This window comes from Lynx canadensis, chromosome B4 (assembly GCF_007474595.2).
Source record: "Lynx canadensis isolate LIC74 chromosome B4, mLynCan4.pri.v2, whole genome shotgun sequence".
Classification (NCBI taxonomy): domain Eukaryota; kingdom Metazoa; phylum Chordata; class Mammalia; order Carnivora; family Felidae; genus Lynx; species Lynx canadensis.
Window position 1 is genome coordinate 118,947,319 of NC_044309.1, and position 26,149 is coordinate 118,973,467.

General features: G+C 37.7%; 1 protein-coding gene across 4 annotated transcripts in view; it reads left to right on the forward strand.

Annotated features, from left to right (window-relative positions):
* Positions 1-26,149, forward strand: part of APAF1 (apoptotic peptidase activating factor 1) — a 91,762-nt gene that overhangs the window by 36,324 nt on the left and 29,289 nt on the right. Inside the window, exons 15-18 of one of the 4 annotated variants that reach the window (XM_030323463.2) lie at positions 7,977-8,108; positions 12,068-12,193; positions 19,632-19,793; positions 23,972-24,100. In XM_030323463.2, the coding sequence (XP_030179323.1) occupies positions 7,977-8,108; positions 12,068-12,193; positions 19,632-19,793; positions 23,972-24,100 (549 nt within the window). Of the gene's footprint in view, positions 1-7,976; positions 8,109-12,067; positions 12,194-19,631; positions 19,794-23,971; positions 24,101-26,149 lie in introns of those variants that run through there. The other 3 variants (XM_030323464.1, XM_030323466.1, XM_030323465.1) reach the window with 3 other exon arrangements.

Sequence of the window (26,149 nt, forward strand, 5' to 3'; positions counted from 1 at the left end):
GAGCAAGGGAGGGGCAGAGAGAAGCAGACACAGAATATGAAGCAGGCTCCAGCCTCTGAGCTGTTGGCACAGAGCCTGATGCGGGGCTTGAGCCCATGAATCTTGAGATCATGAACTGAGTCGAAGTCAGATGTGTAACAGGTGCCCCTAATAGTCCTTATTTTTAAGCACCAGCAAAATGCCTAGGTTTCTCAGCCTGAGATATTTACCAGGCAGCTAAGAGAAACAATTACAAATTAATGAATATGTCTGCCATTTATTGATCAGTCTATGGGATAAATACCAATTGGAATCTTTGAATGCATTGTGATTGGAAGTGTTGCTGCACAAAATTATTGTCTGAGATTGGATTCCTGTTGTAAAATGCTTAGTCTGTGAAGGGCAACCCAGGTTTTTTTTTTTAATTAAAAAAAATTTTTTTTTTAACGTTTATTTATTATTGAGAGACAGACACAGAGCATGAACAGGGGAGGGATAGAAAGAGGGGAGACACAGAATCTGAAGTAGGCTTCAGGCTCTGAGCTGTCAGCACAGAGCCCGATGTGGGGCTCGAACTCACAAACTGTGAGATCATGACCTGAGCCAAAGTCAGTCGCCTAACCAACTGAGCACCCCAGGCACCCCCCAGGTTTTAAAAAAAAATTTTTTTTAACCTTTATGAACTACATTCACTGCAAATCTAGATGCACGAACAAACTAGCAATTCAGTTACTAGTCTACAAAGTAAATAGAGAAAAGTAAACACAGGTTAATTTTTATCTTTGTTATTTTTTCCCCCCTTTTTTTTTTCTTTCTTTTTTTTTTTTTTTATTCTTTCTTGTCTCTTGTTCCTAAATTTGGCTTTCTGCTAGAGCATTTATGTGGAATTTAGGAGAGACCGAAGTCCAGGGGAATGTTTTTTTCTGATAAGTGGAGGGGGATCCTCACTTCAGGCTTTAAAAAAAATTTTTTTTTAATTTAATTTTATTTTTTTTATGTTTATTTTTGAGAGAGAGAGAAAGACAGAGCATGAGTGAGGTAGGGCAGAGAGAGAAGGAGACACAGAATCTGAAGCAGGCTCCAGGCTCTGAGCTGTCTGCATAGAACACACGAACTGTGAGGTCATGACCTGAGCCGAAGTTGGACATTTAACTGACTGAGCCACCCAGAAGCCCCAGCCGTTTTCTTTTTCTTTTTTTCTTTTTCTCTTTTTCTTTTTCTTTTTCTCTTTTTCTTTTTCTTTTTTTTTTTTTTTTTTTAAAGAATGTCGTAACTGGTTAGGTGTGTAACTGGGTCTTAGTGGACCTGGGAGCAAGAAAATTGGCTTGGAAGTTTTCCTAGGGTCTGGATCCACTTGAAGACTTTGGAGTGTTCAGACTAAATTCAGGCCTTGGAAAAATCTACTTCTTGATAGAATGGACTCCAAGTGGCTTTACAACCAACTCGTTAATTTACTCCATAGCTTCTACTCTGAGTCAGACTTGGAGTTGGCCATTCCATGTAGTTCCACAGTCAGAGCCAAATGGAGTAAAAGGAAATAACACTGTGTTTCTGCTTTCTAAGTACTCAAAAACAAAACAAGAGGCAGAAATGTGTATTAAATAAAAATAAACTTTTTGGGCCTCTGGGGAGTGCTTTGACAAGATAAAATGTGGGGCGACTGGCTGACTCAATCAGTAGAGCACATGATTCTTCATCTCGGGGTTGTAAGTTTGAGCCCTATTTGGGAATGGAGCTTACTTAAAAATTAAAAACAAAATGCTATAAGAGGCAAATTAGTACTTCTGAAAAATCCAGAGCCCAGTGAAGATTAGATAATTTATTTCTTTCATTTGTTGTTAGATAGAACACACTGCTTGGTTGTCTTACATAGTAGCTAAAATGATTATTCTTTTACTTGGGAATTTAACACCTTGTGAAGCTTTATACTGAATACTTTGTTGTATTACATTATCAGTTTCTCACTACAACTTGTAAAGTAAGTATTTAACAGATGAGGCAACAAGTTCAGAGATGAAGTCATTTGTCCAGGCTCACATCAACTGATAAGTAATGGAGCCAGGGTTGAAAGCTTAGGTTTCCCTCAGAATCAGAAGCCTTTATTTTTTTCACTGAGCTATTTGTCTTTACTTATTTATTTATAAGTTCAAGTCAGAAATCTTAGCATGTCCTTTATCTCATTAAAAAAAAACTTTTTGTTTTTTTAAATTTACATCCAAGTTAGTTAGCATATAGTGCAACAATGATTTCAGGAGTAGATTCCTTAATGCCCCTTACCCATTTAGCCCATCTCCTCTCCCACAACCCCTCCAGTAACCAACCCTCTGCTTGTTCTCCATATTTAAGAGTTTCTTATGTTTTGTCCCCCTCCCTGTTTTTATATTATTTTTGCTTCCCTTCCCTTGTGTTCATCTGTTCTGTGTCTTAAAGTCCTCTTATGAGTGAAGTCATATGAGATTTGTCTTTCTCGAATTTCACTTAGCATAATACCCTCTAGTTCCATCCACATATGTGCAAATGGCAAGATTTCATTCTTTTTGATTGCTGAGTAATTCTCCGTTGTATGTATATACCACATCTTCTTTATCCATTCATCCATTGATGGGCATTTGGGCTCTTTCCATACTTTGGCTGCTGTTGATAGTGCTGCTATAAACATTAGGGTGCATGTTAAACAACAGCGGTGAGTGGACATCCCTGTTGTGTTCCTGATCTCAGGGAGAAAGCTGTCAGTTTTTCCCTATTGAGGATGATATTAGCTGTGGGCTTTTCATAAATGGCTTTTATAATGTTTAAGTATGTTCCTTCTATCCCGACTTTCTCAAGGGTTTTTATTAAGAAAGGATGCTGAATTTTGTCAAATGCTTTTTCTGCGTCGATTGACAGGATCATATGGTTCTTATCTTTTTTATTAATGTGATGTATCACATTGATTGATTTGCGAATGTTGAACCAGCCCTGCAGCCCAGGAATGAATCCCACTTGATCATGGCGAATAATTCTTTTTATATGCTGTTGAATTCGATTTGCTAGTATCTTATTGAGAATTTTTGCATCCATATTCATCAGGGATATTGGCCTGTAGTTCTCTTTTTTTACTAGGTCTGGTTTAGGAATTAAAGTAATGCTGATTTCATAGAATGAGTCTGGAAGTTTTCCTTCCCTTTCTATTTTTTGGAATAGCTTGAGAAGGGTAGGTATTATCTCTGCTTTAAATGGCTGGTAGAATTCCCCTGGGAAGCCATCTGGTCCTGGACTCTTATTTGTTGGGAGATTTTTGACAACTGATTTCAATTTCTGCGCTGGTTATGGGTGTGTTCAAGCTTTCTATTTCTTCCCGTTTGAGTTTTAGAAGCGTGTGGTTGTTTAACATAGTGTTGGGAGTTCTAGCATCAGCAATCAGACAACAAAAGGAAATCAAAGGCATGAAAATTGGCAAAGATGAAGTTAAGCTTTCACTTTTTGCAGATGACATGATACTATACATGGAAAACCCGATAGACTACACCAGAAGTCTGCTAGAACTGATACATGAATTCAGCAAAGTCGCGGGCTACAAAATCAATGTACAGAAATCAGTTGCATTCTTATACACTGATAATGAAGCAACAGAAAGACAAATAAACTGATCCCATTCGCAGTTGCACCAAGAACCATAAAATACCTAGGAATAAACCTAACCAAAGATGTGAAAGATCTGTATGGTGAAAACTATAGAAAGCTTATGAAGGAAATTGAAGAAATATAAAGAAATGGAAAAATATTCCGTGCTCATGGATTGGAAGAATAAATATTATTAAAATGTCAATACTACCCAAAGCTATCTACACATTCAATGCAATCCCAATCAAAATTGCACCAGCATTCTTCTCGAAGCTAGAACAAGCAATCCTAAAATTTGTATGGAACCACAAAAGGCCCCGAATAGCCAAAGGAATTTTGAAGAAGAAGACCAAAGCAGGAGGCATCACAATCCCAGACTTTAGCCTCTACTACAAAGCTGTAATCATCAAGACAGCATGGTGTTGTCACAAAAACACATAGACCAACGGAATAGAATAGAAACCCCAGAACTAGATCCACAAAAGTATGGCCAACTAATCTTTGACAAAGCGGGAAAGAATATCCAATGGAAAAAAGACAGTCTCTTTAACAAATGGTGCTGGGAGAACTGGACAGCAACATGCAGAAGGATGAAACTAGACCAGTTTCTTACACCATTCACAAAAATAAACTCAAAGTGGATAAAGGACCTGAATGTGAGACAGGAAACCATCAAAACCCTAGAGGAGAAAGCAGGAAAAAACCTCTCTGACCTCAACCGTAGCAATTTCTTACTTGACACATCCCCAAAGGCAAGGGAATTAAAAGCAAAAATGAACTACTGGGACCTTATGAAGATAAAAAGCCTCTGCACAGCAAAGGAAACAATCAACAAAACTAAAAGGCAACCAACGGAATGGGAAAAGATATTTGCAAATGACATATTGGACAAAAGGCTAGTATCCAAAATCTATAAAGAGCTCACCAAACTCCACACCCGAAAAACAAATAATTCAGTGAAGAAATGGGCAGAAAACATGAATAGACACTTCTCTAAAGAAGACGTCCAGATGGCCAATAGGCACATGTAAAGATGCTCATTGTCACTCCTCATCAGGGAAATACAAATCAAAACCACACTGAGATATCACCTCATGCCAGTCAGAGTGGCTAAAATGAACAAATCAGGAGACTATAGATGCTGGCGAGGATGTGGAGAAATGGGAACCCCCTTGCACTGTTGGGAATGCAAACTGGTACAGCTGCTCTGGAAAAGTGTGGAGGTTCCTAAAAAAATTAAAAATAGATCTACCCTATGACCCAGCAATAGCACTGCTAGGAATTTACCCAAGGGATACAGGAGTGCTGATGTATAGGGGCACTTGTACCCCAATGTTTATAGCAGCGCTTTCAACAATAGCCAAATATGGAAAGAGCCTAAATGTCCATCAGCTGACAAATGGATAAAGAAATTGTGGTTTATATACACAATGGAATACTATGTGGCAATGAGAAAGAATGAAATAAGGCCTTTTGTAACAACGTGGATGGAACTGGAGAGTGTTATGCTAAGTGAAATAAGTCATACAGAGAAAGACAGATACCATATGTTTTCACTCCATGTGGATCCTGAGAAACTTAACAGAAGTCCATGGGGGAGGGGAAGAAAAAAAAAAAAGGTTAGAGAGGGAGAGAGCCAAACCATAAGAGACTCTTAAAAACGGAGAATAAACTGAGGGTTGATGGGGGGTGGGAGGGAGGGGAGGGTGGATGATGGGTATTGAGGAGGGCACCTTTTGGGATGAGCACTGGGTGTTGTATGGAAACCAATTTGACAATAAATTTCATACTAAAAAAAAACATTAGGGTGCATGTGCCCATTTGAAACAGCATACCTGTATCCCTTAGATAAATACCTAGTAATGCAATTGCTGGGTTGTAGGCTAGTTCTATTTTTAAGTTTTTGAGGAACCTCCATACTGTTTTCCAGAGTTGCTGCATCAGCTTGCGTTCCCACCAACAATGCAAAAGAGATCCTCTTTTTCCACATCCTCGCCAACATCTGTTGTTGCCTGTGTTGTTAATGTTAGCCATTCTGACAGGTGTGAGGTAGTATCTCATTGTGGTTTTGATTTGAATTTCCCTGATGATGAGTGATGTTGAGCATTTTTTTCATGTGTCAATTGGCCATCTGGATGTCTTCTTTGGAGAAGTGTCTATTCATGTGTTTTCCCATTTCTTCACTGGATTATTTGTTTTTTGGGTGTTGAGTTTGATAAGTTCTTTACAGATTTTGGATACCAACCCTTTATCTGATATGTCATTTGCAAATATCTTCTCCCATTCCGTCTGTTGCCTTTTAGTTTTGCTGATTGTTTCCTTTGCTGTGCAAAGGATGAGGCCCTTTGATGAAGTCCCAATAGTTCATTTTTGCTTTTGTTTCCCTTGCCACTGGAGACGTGCTGAGTAAGAAGTTACTGTGGCCAAGGTCAGAGAGGTTTTTTGCCTGCTTTCTCCTTGAGGATTTTGATGGCTTCCTGTCTTACATTTAGGTGTTTCATCCATTTTGAGTTTATTTTTGTGTATGGTATAAGAAAGTGGTCCAGGTTCATTTTTCTGCATGTCGCTGTCCAGTTTTCCCAGCACCATTTGCTGAAGAGACTGTTTTTATTCCATTGGATATTCTTCCCTGCTTTGTCAAAGATTAGTTGGCCATACGTTTGTGGATCCATTTTTGGGTTTTCTATTGTGTTCCATTGATCTGAGTGTCTCTGTGCCAGTACCATACTGTCTTGATGATTATGACTTTGTTATACAGCTTGAAGTCCAGGATTGTGATGCCTCCTGCTTTGGTTTTCTTTTTCAAGATTGCTTTGGCTATCCAGGGTCTTTTCCGGTTCTATACATATGTTAGGATTGTTTGTTCTAGCTCTGTGAAGAATGCTGGTGTTATTTTGATAGGTATTGCATTGAATATGTAGATAGCTTTGGGTAGTGTTGACATTTTAACACTATTTGTTCTTCCTATCCAGGAGCATGGCATCTTTTTCCATTTCTTTGTGTCTTCTTCAATTTCTTTCATAAACTTTCTATAGTTTTCAGTGTATAGATTTTTCACCTCTTTGGTTAGATTTATTCCTAGGTATTTTATGGTTTTTGATGCAGTTGTAAATGGGATCAATTCCTTGAATTCTCCTTCTTTTGCTTCATTGTTGGTGTATAGGAATGCAACCAATTTCTGTGCATTGATTTTATATCCTGCAACTTTGATGAATTTATGGATCGGTTCTAGCAGTCTTTTGGTGGAATCTTTTGGGCTTTTCATATAAAGTATCATGTCATCCCCAAAGAGTGGAAGTTTGACCTCCTCCTGGCCTATTTGGATGCCTTTTGTTTCTTTGTGTTGTCTGATTGCTGAGGCTAAGACTTCCAAAAAGATGTTGAATAACAGTGGAGAGAGTGGACATCCTGGTCTTGTTCCTGACCTTAAGGGGAAAGCTCTCAGTTTTCCCCATCCTTTATCTCATTTGATACCTTGAATTGTGTAGGACAGGTATAAGTATCCTCATTTTATAGAAGATTGGACTGTGATGCAGATAAATTAAGGACTTAAGGACACACAAATAATAAATGGTAGAGCCAGGTCTTGGACTTAATCCTTCTGATCTAAAGTCCATTATTCTATACTTCTTATTTATTTAAAGTTTGTTTATTTTGAGAGAGAGAGAGAGAGAGAGAGAGAGAGAGAGAGGAGAGAGAAAGAGAATGAATCCCAAGCAGGCTCTTTGCTGTCAGCGCAGAGCCCAACTTGGGTCTTGATCTTCTGAACCCATGAGATCATGATCTGAGCTGAAATCAAGTGTAGGACTCTCAAATGACTGAGCCACCCACGTGCACCTTCCATAGTTTTTATAGCACTTACATCTCTGCCTGCTGTCATTCATATGAACATGTGCAATCTTGCCCTTGAAGAATGTAATGTTTTCATGAGATTCTAATTATGCTATAGAAAGGTCACATGTATACACTTGCAAGTAACTTTTTTTTTTAAACCTGGAAAAATACGTATTTTAGAGAAGGCGGAGGTGTTCATTAGCCTCATGTCTGGGAAAATCTGCCACAAAACAGGTGATGTTTGTTTGCTCCTCTGTTCTCCCTTTGAAAATAAGGGGTAGTTGCGGGGCGCCTGGGTGGCGCAGTCGGTTAAGCGTCCGACTTCAGCCAGGTCACGATCTCGCGGTCCGTGAGTTCGAGCCCCGCGTCAGGCTCTGGGCTGATGGCTCGGAGCCTGGAGCCTGTTTCCGATTCTGTGTCTCCCTCTCTCTCTGCCCCTCCCCCGTTCATGCTCTGTCTCTCTCTGTCCCCAAAAAAATAAATAAACGTTGAAAAAAAATTAAAAAAAAAAAAAGAAAAGAAGGGGTAGTTGTAAATTTTATTTTCTCTATTCTTTTTAGATTTGGAATTCTATGACTGGGGAACTAGTACATATCTATGATGAGCACTCAGAGCAAGTCAATTGCTGCCACTTTACCAACAACAGTCATCACCTTCTCTTAGCCACTGCGTCAAGTGACTGTTTCCTCAAAGTAAGTGTGGATAATGAGAATTACATAGACAAATTTGATAGATGCATTAGAACATTTCTTTTGATTTTCTCATGTATTAATCAGGGTTCTTTTGGTTGCAGTGATAGAAACTTCCATATTAGATTAAGCAAAAAAAAAAAAAGATATTATTGGTTTATGTAAGTGAAGAGTCTAGAGGGAGCATGGCTTCAAGCATAGCTGATTCCAGATGTTTAAATTATGTTCTTAGACTCTACCTTTTATCTCTAGACTTTGTTTCCCTCTTTGTTTGGTTTAGGCGTTGTTCTTTCAGTGTGGCAGGAAATATGGCTGTTCTCACCTCCAGGCTTACATGGGTCTTATAGTTTATAGTCACAGAGGAAATCATATTATATATATATGTGTGTGTGTGTGTGTGTGTGTGTGTGTGTGTGTGTGTGTGTGTATACACACACACACACATACATATATACATGATATATATAATACACATATATGTATTTTATATATATACAACACACATACATACATACATACATACATACATACATATAGGATCTACTCTTTCCCAGATCCCATAGATTTCATTTTAAAGAAGACTATTTGACTTTGTTTGGCTTATATGCTCATTGTTAAATAATCCTAGTCGCCTGTAGGATGGAATCCGTGGATTGGCCAAGGATCACAAGTGTAGCCATGTAGAAATGGGACCAGTGAGGTGAGGTCAGCTCCACTGAATTACATAAGAGGGACTTGATTCAAAAGAGAGGTTCTGTTATTAGGAGGAAGAAAAAGAGATGCTGACAGGAAAAAAAAGCTAAAACCAAAAACATACTCATTTCATATATGTTTGGTAATGCTTTATAATTATAAATTATAAAAGATTTTATCTTTTTTTGGAGCTTATTTTGAGAGAGAGAGAGAGCACGTATGCGCGAGCAAGCAGGGGAGGGGCAGAGAAAGGAGAGAGAGCGAATTCCAGGCAGGCTCTTTTTTCCCCTGTTAAGTGCCATATTAAAGATAGCTAGATTGAATTTTCTGGGGTCCCAGAAAGATTCACTAACTTCTTTTAGAGTCTTTTTTGGATTGATTTCTGCCCTTTGTCCTCCTCCTCCCTTTTTTTTTTTTTTTTTGATGTTTATTTTTGAGAGAGTGAGAAAGAGCAAGTGCACAAGCTTGGGAGAGCGGGAGAGGGCAGCAAGACAGGGAGAGAGAATCCTAAGCAGACTCCATGTTGTCAGCACAGAGCTTGACATGGGGCTTGAACTCATGAACCATGAGATCATGACCTGGGCCGAAACCAAGTGTTGGACGCTTAACTGACTGAACCTCCTAGGTGCCCTGCGCCCTTTCTTTTTTTAATGTCACACTATCTTTGTAATGGGACATTATATTTTTGGGAAGGTTCAGCAAAACATTTCAGTTTGGAAAACCTCATACATTCTGTTTGATGTTTAAGGTATTTGAACAACTTTAGAAAATATTGAAAGTTGTCCCCCCTATACCCACAGGTTATTTCCCCCAGTAGTTCCTTTCAGACACGTTTCTGGAATCCCCAGGGCCCTGCACAGCTCAGTTTGAAACACTGGATTGGGTTAAAATAACAGCCTAACATAGTCTTACAGTCTTAGCTCATTTTTACTCAGATATGCTTTACGCTACTGAATAAACCCACCTCTAAAAAATAAGACTATTGTACTATTTAAGAAAAGTTTTGCTCTATTTGAACAATCCCAGCTGTAAAAACCTAAGACCTTTTGTTATGACTAATTTTTGATGTTTCTTTTTAATATTTTAGAGGGTGAAGAAGTTAATATTTCCTCATTTTAATTACAGACAAAAACCTCTAGGATGTGAGAACAAAGAGAGATCTATGGGGTATATTGGTTAGTCAACAGTTTTAATTAAGGACAAGTTATGCTTTAAGATCTGCCATACCACACCTGTATTACCATGTAGACAATTAGAACTCACTTCTTGTGTCTCTTGAACTGAGAGAAGCCAATGAAAATATGTAAATCTGGGGGTGCCTGGCTGGCTCAGTTGGTGGAGCTTGCAACTCTTGATCTCAGGGTTGTGGGTTTGAGCCCCATGTTGGGTGTAGAGAATATTTAAAAATGAAATCTTTTTTTTTTTAATTTTTTTTTTTTAACATTTATTTATTTTTGAGACAGGGAGAGACAGAGCATGAACAGGGGAGGGTCAGAGAGAGGGAGACCCAGAATCTGAAATAGGCTCCAGGCTCTGAGCTGTCAGTACAGAGCCCAACGTGGGGCTCGGACTCACGGACCGCGAGATCATGACCTGAGCCGAAGTCGGCCACTTAACCGACTGAGCCACCCAGGCGCCCCAAAAATGAAATCTTTAAAAAAAATATGTAAAATTGAAGCTGCCCCCATGTAACTTGCCTTATCTGAAAAATTGGATTTACCTAGGACTGGGATAAAAAGGAGTCTAGGATGGAGATGGACGTGAAGAATAGGACGTATCTCACTGGTCATTTGCAAAGGATTTTTACCAAGGTTAATCACGGGGATGAATGAGTTCTTCTTCTGTGTTTAATATAGTTAGCATAAATCACCAGAGATGACTAGTCCTTCTTATTTACATTTAAAAAGAAACATTTTTTCTTTAATGTTTATTCATTTTTGAGAGACAGAGACAGAGCATGAGTGGGGAAGGGGCAGAGAGAGAGGGAGACACAGAATCCGAAGGAGGCTCCGGGCTCTGAGCTGTCAGCACAGAGCCCGACATGGGGCTCGAACTCACAAACTGCAAGATCATGACCTGAGCCGAAGTCGGACACTCAACCGACTGAGCCACCCAGGAGCCCCTTTTTAATTTACATTTTATATACTTTTCAAACATATCCAAAAGGAAAGAGTACAATAATGAACCCTTGTGGTATCCATTGTTTAGCTCTAACTGTACTATTATCAGTATTTTGCTAATTTTATTTTATTGTCCTCCCCGGTCCCCCATCCCCATTTTTGGGGGTGGGGTGGTGGCTGGGGCACGTTGCAACAAATCCCAGGTATTATGTCATTTCACCCAAAATCCTTCAGCATGCGTATCTGAGGTCTTAAACATACATACCATGGCATTATTACCCCTAACATTAACAATGGTTTTGTAATATACCTGGTTTGTGCTTACTTCTCCCCATTATTCTTTTTCTTTTTTTAAGTTTATTTATGTTTAGTAATCTCAACACCCAATGTGGGCTTGGACTCACAACCCCAAGATCAACTGACCCAGTTAGGGGCCCCTTCCCCATTATTCTTAAAAACATACCTTTCTACCATGAGTTTGTTGGAATCAAAATATAAATTTCAGGTGACATTTAGTTGTTCTATGTCTTAAATCCCTTTTAATCTGTAGAAGTTTCCCTTCTCCTCCTCTTTTCTTATGCCATTGATGAGAACTTTAGTCTTTTGTCCTGTGGATTCTGAATTTGGTTGGTTGCTTCCTAGAGGTGTTTACTTGGTCTTCAAGCCTGTTACATGTCCTGTCAAATGTATTTATGTCTATCTTTGCTATCTTTGAATTTTTTTAGTCATTTTTTAGAGCATTAATAGATTTTAGCCTAGCTAGTATACTCAAGGTTTGCATGGGGAAATCTTAGAAATGACCATTTGGGTAACCTAGTATCTAAAAAAGTTTGGGATATTTTATTTTACAAATTATTTATTGTAGATCTAAGTAAAAATAGTAATGATTCCAAACTACTTTGTTAAAATGGGCAGTGATTAGTTATTTACATAACCTTTGGTCCTTTAATAGATGAAGGTGCTGATCTAAGGGCGGCTCCATTACTTGGTAATCACAATTCACCTTTGTATTTGATACCTTTGTATTACTATGAACATTTTTCTGTAATTGAAAAAACTTAAATGGGAGGGAAGAAAAAATGTTATGTGGTTTCTAACTTCCTTGTTCAGTACTAGTTTTGTAGTTATCTTTTTATCTTTCTCAAATAGCTGTGGGATTTGACCCAAAAAGAGTGTCGGAATACCATGTTTGGCCACACAAATTCAGTCAATCACTGCAGATTTTCACCAGATGATAAGCTTTTGGCTAGTTGTTCAGCTGATGGAACATTAAAGGTATGCTTTTGTTTATCATTAAAATTGGTTGTAATTTTGTAGTTTTATGATTTGGTTATAGAGATAGGTTTCTGTTTTTCTCATTTCTACAGGAAGAGCTTCTTTAATTTCCAGGAGCATATTTAATATAACTGTAATTGCTTGTCATAATGATTGTTTACGAATGGTTTACTGCCTTATGCTTTAAAGTTTATAAAATTTGAAATCTTAATTTTTTAAGCATATATTCTATTTAAGACTTCATAAAATTGAGACCTGTGGGGTCGAATTTGTAAAGGCCCTGCTTTATTTATTCTTTATTCTCCCTTTTATTTTATATTTTCCTGTTTTTGAGAGCTAGGAAAAAAAGTTTATTCAGCCTCCTGAAATCTATAGTCCTAAAAAAAACTAAATTCTTTACATTTTTACCTTCTCAAATAAGATCCAAATCCTACTTTCTTTATTACTCCTGTCTCCACCATCATTCTAGCCTCCTCTTTATTGATTCTCCTTTTTTCCTTTGGTCTTAAGTCCAATCTATCTTTGACCTCCTCATCTTTTTGTCTACTTTTCCCCCTCCCATTCTATAGTGTTTGCTCTGGTTCATGCTGTCATCTCCTTATGTCTGATAGCAGCTTTCTAAGATGTATTCTCCATCCCTTCTAATTCTGGTACAGAACTGCTAGAATAACTTTACCTCTGTTTTCATCTTGCCACTTTAAGCTGGAACACAAAAGTACCACATTATAAATTGTGATAAACCAGGCTTATCAGGTGCACCTCTGAGTCTCTTTACCTTTCATCATTCTGCCACCTGTGTTCCTGTTCAGTTTGTTTCTTCTAATACACTTAACACTAATTGTTTTGGGCAAGATAATTTGGGGGCTTATGTCTGGTACTGTTTTCATATATATATTTCAGTAGTTTTTCGGCAGAATTTTGGCCTCCAATTCATTTAACCATATTTAAAAAAACCTTTTTTTACATGTTTATTTATTTTTGAGAGAGAAAGATGCTTAACCTGCTGAGCCACCCAGGTGCCCCTAACCATATTTTTTAATGACCTTTAAACCTTTATGCAAAACCTTCTTCAGGGATGCCTGGGTGGCTCAGTCGGTTAAGTGTCCGACTTCAGCTCAGGTCATGATCTCATGGTTTGGAGTTCGAGCCCTGTGTTGGGCTCTGTGTTGACAGATCGGAGCCTGGAGCCTGCTTCAGATTCTGTGTCTTCCTCTCTTGGCCTTCTCTCCCTTGCTCACGCTGTCTCTTTCTTTCAAAAATAAATACATATTTTTTAAAAATTTAAAAACTCACTTCTTCAGAAAGTGTTCTCTTATAACATCCATGTATCTGGTTCTGAGTGCACCACCCATCCTTCTATCTATATTTATGTATATTGATAGGAACTGTTCAGTTGATCTTCTCATTTCCACTTGTAAATATGTTGTGCTGTTCAGTTCAATCATTTTCATATGTCTTTGATAAGATTGCATATAGATTTATGATCTGCAGAGACCTTGCATCTTGTACTCTCTGCAGTTCATAGTACAGAATTGTACTCAAAACACACACTCAGTAAATTTTCTTGACATATTTTTTTCCAGAGAAATGCTTGAACCCTCCTGGGCACTATTTTGTTTGTTAGAATCACTAGAGAAGATTTGTTAATGCTGATAGGTAACTCCTAAGTTACAGAAAGTTACAGAAATCTCTTGATGGTGATTCTCTGGTTGAATCTTTGATTTATCTTTGTTGGTTGAAGATAACTTGTTTTGTAGAAATTACTTCAGGGCATCTAGGAACCCTTTCTGGTTAGAATTCTACTTTAAAGAATTTTCTAGCTATTAGTAGATGTTGGGAGCATTCTTAGGTAGAATATTCAAGTAAATAGATTTTGACCTCTATGACATGTTATCTACGAATACTAAATACTGTCTCTTTCTTTAGGACAATCCATATCAGAGGAGGTTTTTCAGAACACATTTGGATGGGTTAAGACAACCCTTTTCTGAGAGATTCTTTTAAGATCTTCTCTTTATGCCCCGTATTTTTTCTTTTTAAAAATTTCATGATAACGTGCTGCGTTGGTGTGGGTTTGTCTTCATTTATTGTGCTTGGCACTTGGTGGCTTCTTTCAATTTGGAAATTCATATACTTCAGTTCTGTAGTCTTCCCTTAATTATTTGATGTAATTTTTCTCTGCTTTTTCTTCTTAGAATGGCTGTCTGTTTTTTTGGTTGTTTTCTTATTTTTCTGTCCTTCTCTTTGTCTATTTGCCCTCCTTTCTGGAAGATTTCTTTAGCTTTATTTTCTAGCTTTATTTTCTAATCCTTCTATTGGATTTTTAATTTCTTTTGTCGTATCTTAAAGTACTCATTCTTATGATCAGTTTCCTTTTTGATTTTATACTATATATGTCATAGATGGAGTTTCTTTAATCTTTTTGTGGTGTTAACAGTTTTTTATTTTTTATTTTGTAAATATATATTTTAAGAGCTGCATCTTTTTTTTTAAGTTTGTTTATTTTGAGAGAGAGAGAGAGAGCATGTGCACAAGTGTGGAGGGACAGAGAGAGAGGGAGAGAGAGAGAATCCCAAGCAGGCCCTGCACTGTTAGCACAGTGCCCAATGTGGGGCTCAATCTCAGGAATCATGATATCATGACCTGAGCCGAAATCAAGAGTTAGATGTTAACCAACTGAGCCACCCAGGTGCCCTTGTGAATAGTATTTTTTTTAATTTCATATTCCTGTATAGTTGCTGTTTTCTTTGTTGGTTTCAGTTTCTGTCTGTATTTTAGAGGTATACGTCAGCTATCTGATCCTTGGGTATAGCTACAGATGTTTTATGACTTAACGATGGTTGACTTAGGATTTTTCAACTTTATGATGGTGTAAAAGTGATATACATTCAGTAGAAACTGTACCTCGAATTTTGAATTTTAATCTTTCCCTTGGATAACGATACGCAGTCTGATACTGGTGATGTTGGGCAGTGACAGGGAGCCGCAGCACCCAGTCAGCCATGAGATCACAAGGGTGAACAAGGGTGATACACTTACAGCCTTTCTATATCTGTATCGCCATTCTCTTTTTTGCTTTCTCTACAGTATTTAATAAATTACAGGAGATATTCAACATTTTATTATAAAATAGGTTTTGTTAGATGATCTTTGCCAGCTTTTGGCTAATGTAAGTGTTCTGAGCACATTTAAGGTAGGCCAGGCTAAGCTATGGTGTTCAGTAGGTTAGGCATATTAAATGCATTTTCAAATTATGATATTTTCAAGTTATGATGGGTTTATTGGGATATAACCCCATGGTTAAGTTGAGGAAGATCTGTATATGTATTAGATATATAAATCCTGCTCCTATTTAGGAGTGTAGCACCAAAAAGCTGATAGGGAATTGTAACCTTGCTTATTATGAGTTTCCCTGAAGGGTTGTCTGGGAAACTTCTAATGTCAGACTTTTTAGATCTTTCGTCTTGATCTCGTTGGATATTCAGAGAAAAATCTTTAGTCTCCTACGTCTAGGGTATAAGTCTGGTTGGCAAGTTCTGAGACGATGTTGAGGTAGAGATCTCAAAATTTGGAATATAGACTTTCTTTTAATTTCCCAATTTTCAGAATGATGACTTTGCTCTCAACTGTGATGGGTCTAGAAAAAACCTCTACTCTTCAGCCAAAGTAGGGACACAGCAACTTGGATTGCATAGTTTGGGAGGGGGTTTTAAGGGATTTGTAGTGATTTCTCTTGATTTAGCTCTACCCTTAGAAGGTACCCAGTGCAACACTTCCTTTGCCTTTTAGGAGTTCTGTGGTATCAATTGGGCTGCTTCTTGGCTTTCCCTGTGGTGGGCTCAGGACTCAGTATTTAGGAGTCTCCTTATTGCTTGCCTTTTTGCTTTTTACCCTTTATAGTTTTGTTGCTATTATCTCTTCCTCCTTTCTCCTTTGCCTTGTGAACTATGCCTATGAAGAAAAGTTCTCTTTACTGTTGTTTTGTGTGGTTTTGGGAGGGTATGAAGATGAATGTTTGTATTCTATCTACATCTTTAATCCGAATCCTATTTCCTTCAGTAACACTATTGTTTCTACTCACCTATGCTTGAAACATGAGAAGAATCTGTCTTTTCACTTAAAATGCATTTTTTGATTATTTAGTGAATACTTAATATGTGTCAGACACTGCACGAGGCATTTGGGTTTTAAATACTAAAAAGAAAAAAACAAACAAAACATGAAATATTTCCTGGCCTGAAGTTGTTCAAATTCCAGTTGGAGAAAGTGGTAAGGGAATAGACAAGCTGTGGAAATGGTAAAGGTGCTCTGAGAACAGATGAGGGTTGTGTCCAGATGTGTTCAGGCACCAGGTGCTGCACCCAAACTGTAACCTTTTCTCCTTTTTCATGATCTTTGTTATCCCATTTTATGTGTCACTTTACCTTATGCTGACCCTTTAGCCTAGAGTCTAGGCCACAGAGTGTTCCTCTTGTCTTTTTAGTGTTGAAAATCTCTCCATCCTAAGTTGTAGGCTAATCTTCAGGGAGGAGACTGAGATGTCCACCTCTGCAAAAACTGTTCCCTCAAGCCCACAGCTTGGGTCTAGCATTTCCACTGTGCTTTATCTTTTCCTCTTAAATGACACATCCTTTGTACTTTGTCTTAGAGTCACTTATGGGCTTGTCTTACCTCCTTTAATGGCCTGTAAACTCCTTGAGAGAGAGGTATCTATACCTGATTTATTTATGTAATCTTCCAAATGATGAGCATAGCGGTTAATGTGTTCACGATGATAAACTTTTTTTGTGTCCCTTCAAATCAAAGTAAGACTTCTCCAAACTCGAAAGAAAAAAGTGTTAAAAGTCTTCAGGGACAGGATTTTGATATCATGTGTGAGTATCAAAATGTGATTGTAGAGCACAGAGCAGTAGCAGCAGGGGAGAGACATTATTGCACTCTTGGTGAGAACTGCCGTGTTTGTGGCAGCTTTCCCACAGTGCTATTAAGACAGTATCGTTAGCTAGTTCGTGCTGATACAGTGACGTGTAGTAAGCAGAGGTCCTGTAAAATGATGTTGGATAACAGCATCTCAAGGTCAAAGTCTTCGCAAAGCCATTGCCTTCTGAGAGGATGAAGAACTGTAAAATTATTTCCTGCCCCAAATGGCTCTGTAATCTTTTAAGCATTTTGCAGGGTATCATGTTGATAAGCATGTGTTTTTCAGGCCCTGTTGATAAACTGTTTCAAAATGTCACTTTTATTTATTTATTTATTTATTTATTTATTTTTTTTTTCAACGTTTATTTATTTTCGGGACAGAGAGAGACAGAGCATGAACGGGGGAGGGGCAGAGAGAGAGGGAGACACAGAATCGGAAACAGGCTCCAGGCTCTGAGCCATCAGCCCAGAGCCCGACGCGGGGCTCGAACTCGCGGACGGCGAGATCGTGACCTGGCTGAAGTCGGACGCTTAACCGACTGCGCCACCCAGGCGCCCAATTGCCATGTCGGTTAAGCGTCCGACTTCAGCCAGGTCACGATCTCGCCGTCCGCGAGTTCGAGCCCCGCGTCGGGCTCTGGGCTGATGGCTCAGAGCCTGGAGCCTGTTTCCGATTCTGTGTCTCCCTCTCTCTCTGCCCCTCCCCCGTTCATGCTCTGTCTCTCTCTGTCCCGAAAATAAATAAACGTTGAAAAAAAAAAATTAAAAAAAAAAAAAATAAATAAATAAATAAAATTGCCATGTAAACCACACAAAGCCCAGGGTGCACATGGGCCCTTGATACAGTATAGTGACTTGCTCAAAATCAAATGCTTGTATTTACTTGGTCCCTCGATGTGTGGAATTTCATCATTCATTGGATAGGAGCTGAAGTCAGGTCCAGATGCAGAATGTAGTTTAGACAGGTTTAATGAAATTGGGTTTTGTTAGGTTTGTTCTTTCTTTCTTTCTTTCTTTTTTCTTTTTTTTTATGTGTATTTCTGAGACAGAGACAGAGCATGAGTGGGGGAGGGGCAGAGAGAGAGAGACACACAGAATCAGAAGCAGGCTCCAGGCTCTGAGCTGTCAGCACAGAGCCTGACAGGGGCTCGAACTCACAAACTGTGAGATAATGATCTGAGCTGAAGTCGGTCGCTCAACCGACTGAGCCACCCAGGTGCCCCCTTTCTTTCTTTTTTAAATCCCAGCAGTGGTGGCTTGGTAAGCAATGTGATTTCTCATATATGTAGTTGATGTGACTGAAACTTCTGGCATTTATGTATAGGCTTTTTTTTTTTCCTCTTTAAGTACCAAGGAAGGCTATTTTATTATCTGATGTCTTTTACTTCATCCACTTTATCCACATTTGTTGCAAGGGTAAAGGTTTTGGTATTGGTTATATTCCTTAGTGTATATAATGTGCCTCTAAACTTGAGATTTAAATTTTTTTTTTTTTACATTTATTTATTTTTGAGAAACAGAGACAGAGCATAAGTTGGGTAGGAGCAGAGAGAGAATGAGACACAGAATCCGCAGCAGGCTCCAGGCTCTGAGCTGTCAGCACAGAGCCCAACATGGGGCTCGAACTCACAAACCGTGAGATCATGACCTGAGTTGAAGTCAGACGCTTAACCGACTGAGCCACCCAGGCGCCCCTCTAAACTTGAGCTTTAAAAATGTGCTTGGTGAAACAAATCTGGTTTTACTTTGGAGGTGTTCTTTGGAAGCTGAGTTAAACCCTAAGAAGGAGGTTTTTTGTTTTTTTGTTTTAATTTTTAATTAAACAAAATTTTTTTTTTTTTGTAGTCCTTGACCAACCCTTGGTCTGGGCATGGTAGTCATTATCACTCTGTGAAGCTCAGTTGCTGTTTAAGGCCCAGGGGAGTGGAGATGGGTCTTCTTGAAGGCCTTTGTCTTTTGTGCCGCTTAAGTGTATGGCCCCACAAACACATAAGGTGCCTTGCTTCCTTTTAGCATATTCTTTGTTTTTATTTTCAGGGACTTCCTTATGTCCCTGGATACTCTTGCTACGTTTATAACTTAGCTTAGACTGGGCCTTGTGTGGTGTCCAGGTTGTGCATGCAGTAGATAGATGGAAAGCAAACTTCATGCCTGGCACAGCAGAGGGCAGCAGTGGCAAGTCGTGAGTCTCACCTTTCTTCCTGTTCTCATTCTTATTGTCACCACCTAATCTTTAGCTTCCTCCACACCATGCAAGGGTTTTTTAGCATTTAGTTTTACATTCTGCATTTTGCATTTCAGGCAGTGCTTCTAGTTTTTTTTTTCTTTTTAGGAAGGTGCTGAATGAAACTGGAGTACTTAATTTGAAAGCTTTATAAAAAGTCACACATAAGTGAAAACAGTTCATTAGAAAAAGTGAATAATTTGTGTGACATTTAATCCCGGTAGAATTCTAGATGTGTGATTTGAGATTAAAACAAACTTAAACTTTTTTTTTTTTAATTTTTACAATCTGAAGCTTTGGGATGTGAAATCAGCAAACGAGAGGGAAAGCATTAATGTGAAACAATTCTTCCTAAATTCAGAGGAGCCTCAAGAGGATATGGAAGTGATAGTGAAATGTTGTTCATGGTCTGCTGATGGTGCTAGGATAATGGTGGCAGCAAAAAATAAGATCTTTGTAAGTATCCGTATTTTAACAAGCCAAAATTAGCCTGATTTAAAGAAAATGAAAACATCTATTGATTTTTGCATTTTATACTGTTTATTGATATAAATAATAACGTATAGCTATATGATTTTGGGTAGGCTCCCTAACTTCTTCGTTCTCAGAATTGTGTTCTAGGGGATGTTGGGGATTGGCTTTGTGCGGAAAGGTTTCCATGGTCACACAGGTTTGAGAAATGTGTATTCCTTTCCTTATTAGAGTCACTCAGTGTATACTAGCATACCTAAGGCCTCCATAAGTCCTATAATACAAAAATAATTTATGTTGGTTAGTCCAGTGTTTCTCAAATAGATTTAAAATATGGAATACTTTCTGTATCACTTTTTTTTTTTTTTTTTTTTTTTTTACAATTTTGAATACATTGATTTAGGTGATTTTCAAAGTGCTTCCTTACTCCTCAAATTTATGATTTGGTGACTGTGATAGAAAAACTTATCAACAACTGAAGAATATTGTGAGATTTCTATGATGTAAATGAGGACAATATGTTAAAATAGTGAATGACAAGGAAATGTAGTAATAGCTTACATTTGTATTCAGGGTGCTCTCACATGTTTCTCTTGATATAAATGTCCAAGAGACGCAGCAGATTACAATATACCTATGCTAATAATGAGGCAGCTGAGGTTCAGAGCAGCCAAATAATTTGTCCCAAGTTATACCATGGATTTGGAAAGATAGATATTCTGATTTATGGCTCAGGGACATTTCATTCTAATAGTAATTTTAAAAGACTTGATAAGAGATACAACAGTTCTATTTTCAGCTTTATTGAGGTACAGTTGACGAAATTGTAAGATATTTAAGGTATACATGTGTGAATTAATATGTGTATGCATTGTAAAAGGATTTTCCCCACATGGAGTTAAATAACATATCTGTCACTTCATGTATTTACCTTCTGTGTGTGTGTGTGTGTGAGAGAACATTTAATTTCTACTCTTAGCAAATTTCAGTTATACCATACAGTGTTAATCAACTGTAGTTACCGTGTTATACATTAGATTCTCAGATCAATTTATCTTGAATGGAAAGTTCGTATTCTTTTACCAACCTCTTCCTATTCTCCACACCCAAGATAGTGCAATTTAATCATTTGTTTATCTATCTATCTATCTATCTATCTGTCTATTTATGTGAATGTTTTATTTAATCATTTTTGTTTACAACCGAAACTCTGGGAATTCTAAATTAACATCCTTGCGTGTGAGCTTCTTATAGACACCAGAGAAAGTTTCAACCTTGTGTTCCACATTGTTCTGCTGTGCCTTATCCAAATGAACCTTTATGAGTCATCCAATTTCACATGGTTCTCTTGCTCACAATTTCACTTGAGAAAATCAAGTCCTCCAGGATCGTGTCATGCATGGCTGTCAAAGTGTGGCTGTTGGGTCACTTTTCCTTATTTTTAATATGGTTTTTTCGAGTTGACGTAGGTAGAATTCTCTCAGCAATAAAGACAGTGTGCTTTCACTGAACTTTTTCTCCAATTCACAGACTAGCTAGACTTAGATTTTCTGGAAAGATTTCATTTGAGGAACAGGAACAAAGATGATGATAGCTTTCTGACAACTACTAACTTCAATTTCCTTGGCTGCTGTTATATTCAGCTACCTTAGCTGGGCTTGGAGGTCTGAGTCCATCTCCAGCTCAAGGAGAGCCTGGGAGATGTCGCACTTGAATTTGTCCAGCTTCTCGCCATTGGGCTTCATGATTTTTGCACTTGAACTGAACACTCTTGCATTCTTCTTCTTCTTGAACTTGCACTCTTCTTGGTGAGAGTGCTAGCTTAGGAAGAGGCCTTAAGTCTCTTGAGAGCTCCTCAAATCCCCTGAGATAGTACAATTTTAAAGAATATAACTGAAATATACTGTATATTTACATAAAAGCTGACTGAGGGCCCATTTATATTGTTTTTGATCTAGTCATTGATCTGTGACCCTTCGATCTTGGTTGCATGTTGGTTTATACTCCTTTAGCATGCAATTGAAGAAAAAAATAGCAAACTTTTTAAAGTTTGTTAAAATTTGTAGGAACAGAAAAGGAACCATTGCGTTTATAAGATTTGAAGGTTAAAAAATTTTTTGTTGTAAAATATATGTAAAATCTGCTACTTTAGCCCATTTTTAAATGTGTAATTCAGTAATATTAATTACATTCACAGTGTTGTGTAACTCAGCACTGTTTGCAAAACTTTTTCTTCACCCCCAAACAAATTCTGTAACCAGAAACTAGTAACTGCCCATTCCTCTCTGCCCCCAACCCCTGGTAACCTTTAATCTATGAATTTGCCTGTTCTGGATATTTCATATAAGTGGAATCATATAATATTGGTCCTTCTGTATCTGGCTCATTTCATTTAGCGTAATATTTTCAAGGTTCATCCATGTTGTAGCATATATAAACTTCATTCCTTTTTATTGTCAAATAATATTCCATCATATGGATATACCACATTTTGTTTATGCATTCATTTGTTGATGGACACTTGGGTGTTTTCACCTTTTGGCTGTTGTGAATAATGATACAGTGATCATGGTGTACAAGTATCTGTTTGAGCCTCTACTTTCAAATCTTTTGTGTACACACCTAGGCATAGAATTACTGGGTAATTCTAAATTAGCTTTTTTGAAGAACCACCAAACTACCTGCACCATTTTGTATTCCCGCTAGTAGTGTTACAGGGGGTTCCACTTTTTTCTTGCCAAACCTTGTTATTTTCCATTTTTTTAAAAATTATAACCATCCTATTAGGTGTGAAGTGGTGGTATCTAATGGTTGTTTGACTTACATTTCCTTAATGACTAGTGGTGTTAAACAGAATTTGAACATTTTAAAAGATCTGTTCCAGTGATAGAAGAAAACAACTTTATATTGCATGAAATATGTTTTTGTTTTAAAAATCTAGACGAGGTTTTTATTTTGCCTGCTAAAATAAAACTACCCTAAAATTACCCTTAATTACATGTAGATCCCTATTTCTTACTCTCTGGTTTCTCCATTCTCCTCCTTCTGGTTTCTTTCAAACTCTTTTGTTGGCCTATTCCAATTGTTAGGGCTTTACCTTTTTACCACTTAGTAATTGGTGGTAATAGGACAGATGCCTATTTCATACATGCTAAGTTTCCTCTGTCACCCTCCACCATTAATTTTTAAGAACAATCTATCCTGGAAAACTATATTTTAAATATGGTTTACTATCTTTTGTTGTTGGCTTACCATCTGTGCATACTTGCAGGGCTGTGTGCATATTTATGGCTCCCGCTGGAAGCTTTTTTTTTTTTTCCCTCCTAAAGACTATACCTTGGTCTTAAATCACAATACTGTATATTGCTATGAATGTTTTTACCGTTTAGCAAAAACTTCAGAAGAGTATATTCAACATTTAAAAATTTTTCAAAAGTTGAAGCTTGCATTACACAAAAATAGCTTTTTTTAATTCAAAAATGGGAAAATGATCAAAATGGAATAATTTGATAGCACTGAAGAGAAATAGAAATGGTTGAACTAATTTAATTTTAGCAAGCCTCTGCTCTATATTATTTTGATCATCTTCATTTATGAGTATCCATTTTCCTCTTTTGAATAAACAAGCATTCAGGAGAACTTCTCTGTATGTTAATTTGGCTAGTCCATTCATTTATTCACAAAGGTTTTATTTCTCCCTAGGCCAGCTTGAGACATCATCCATGATAAATTTTTCTTTTTTAATGTTTATTTTTTATTTTTTTAATGTTTTTTTTTTGAGAGAGAGAGAGAGAGAGAACTTGAACGAGTGGGGAGGGGCAGAGGGAGAGAGAGACAGAATCCGAAGCACGCTCCAGGCTTCTGTAAGCACAGAGCCTGATGCGGGGCTCAAGCTCATGAACCATGAGATCATGACCTGAGCTGAAGTCTGATGCTTAACTGACTAAGCCACCCAGGTGCCCTGATAAATTTTTCTTTATAGGAAACATGTTACAAGATGAGCAGTATTTTAAAAGTATGTGTATATTGATTTATATCTTATTTATGACTGTTAACTATCAGTAATTGTGTTTTGTCAGGACTTATAAATTTATATTCAGTTTGAATATAGCTTATTTTTAAAAGTATTTTATTTTCATAGATAACCTATTTTATGTTGACAGCTTTTTGACATTCATGCCAGTGGCCTGTTGGCAGAAATCCATACAGGCCATCATAGCACCATCCAGTACTGTGACTTCTCCCCACAAAATCGTTTGGCAGTGGTGGCTTTGTCCCAGTGCTGTGTAGAGGTGAGTAGTTCACTTACTCTGTGAAGTTTGAGTCTCCAGAGGTACAAGGATGCCAAAGAATGGGCTACTTAAACCTTTAACTACTGAGGATGTTTGAGAAATGAGTGGCTGTATTAATTTTTTCAAAAACAGTGAGTTCCTTATATTTGTTTTCCAAAGATGGATTAGTTTTTCCAAGCTTTGTTACTATTTATTTCTTGAGTGGGTCTTACCATCAGGTAATTTGGAGACCCTTGTGATGACAGTCTAAGAAGGTGGGTATGGGCTTTTATCTGGAAAATAGACAAATCCAGTTGGTTCACAGGGTCTTCTCAAAGGAAGCTTGACTACTGCAAGCACTTCTTTAGTGTTCTGTGCTTATTTCAGCAATTTTTAGTGAGTTTGACAATCTTGCCCCTTACTGTGAAGATGTTGGGGAGAGTTTCTGAGCTATAGCCCTTCAGCATGGAGATATCTTTAGCATGGAGATATAATAGGTGAGAGTGAGTGGGTAAGCTCTGTAAGGTCTACTTACCTCCAAGTACAGAAGCAATGCAACTAACACTGAAGAACTTCCCTGCCGAGAATCTTCCCATTGGAAGCAGAGGCAGTGAGTGTGGGCAGGCTCCAGTCCTATTTGAAATGATGGGAAGAAGTAGGGTGCTGTGGCAGTGTTCTTGTCAGTGGAGTCCTTGAATTGAAAAATTCAGATGTGCTAGATCTTTCACCTTAGCTATAGATCCTCAAGGTAGATGTGGTTGGAAATTTCCTCTTTGTGGGTTTTTGTCAGGATTTTTAGGAGGAGTGGAGGAGCAACTCTTCTTTCAGCCTTTTCTGTCACTTCTAAAATCCTTACCCTTTCCTATTAGAAACCTCAAGGAAACATTGTCCTTTTTCCTAAAATGGGGGCTCTAATAAATGATGGGGTAGAACTAGAAGGGAAAAGGGAAGGATTTTCAATGGATATTTCTTAGTTATGGAACCATTTTCATTTGTGGCCTTTAGCTTTGTATGTCCACAAGAGCTTGGACTCTAGTGATAAGGCAAAGAAAATTTCATACAATTAATTTGTAACCATAGAACTCACTGATTGAAACCCACTGGGCATGTGATGAAGTACTTGTTTTGTCCATGCTTATTCTGAAATCGTAAAGTGGGTCTGTCATTCAGAGTGTAATGAGAGGAACTCGGGCACATATGGTACTTCATTAGACTGGAATATATTTGAATAATTTATAGCAGAACTCAGGACAAAATATAGCCAGGGTGGCAGACATTTACAATTGATAATAACCATGAATAACAGAAGTGTGTACATGTACAATTAGTGTATTCATTTATTGTACGGTTTTGCCATTGGTTGAAATGAGAATTAGATGACAGTGGAAAATAGTCTATTTTTTTGATGACTTATAAAAAAATAGATAAAATGCATGATTCCAATCAAAGTTTTATAATAAGCTATATTCAGAGAAGTCTTGTTTTCATTTCTATCCCTATCCCTTTTTCTAACTCCTGCCAATAGGTAGCTGTTTTTGTTTTTGGTTTAACATTCCAATGTTTCTTTTTGTGTATATAAGCAGATATCTGTATGTATTTTGTATAAACAAAATCTCCGTGTCTATATCCATGTATATATCGGTATTTGTTTTTCATCTCTTACACAGTATAGTGTGTGTATCCAGGTGTGTGTGTGTGTGTGTGAATATATACATATACATATATAGTGTAATATATATATTTTTTACATAGAAGTATATATGCTCTTTGCTTATTTTCTGTAAATCTATCTCGGCGACTAGTCATTGTCTGGGTGTTTTTTATAGCTATATAATATTCCATTATGTAGTTTATTCAGTCAGTTCTCTTTTTTTTTTTTTTAGTGTTTATTTATTTAGAGATAATGAGCAGGGGCAAGGCAGAGAAAGAGGGAGACAGAGACAGAGACTGACATGCGGAGCCTGATGCAGGGCTTGAATGCACAAACCATGAGATCATGACCTGAGCCAAAATCAAGAGTTGGACACTCAACTGACTGAGCCACCCAGGCGCCCCAGTCCGTTCCATATT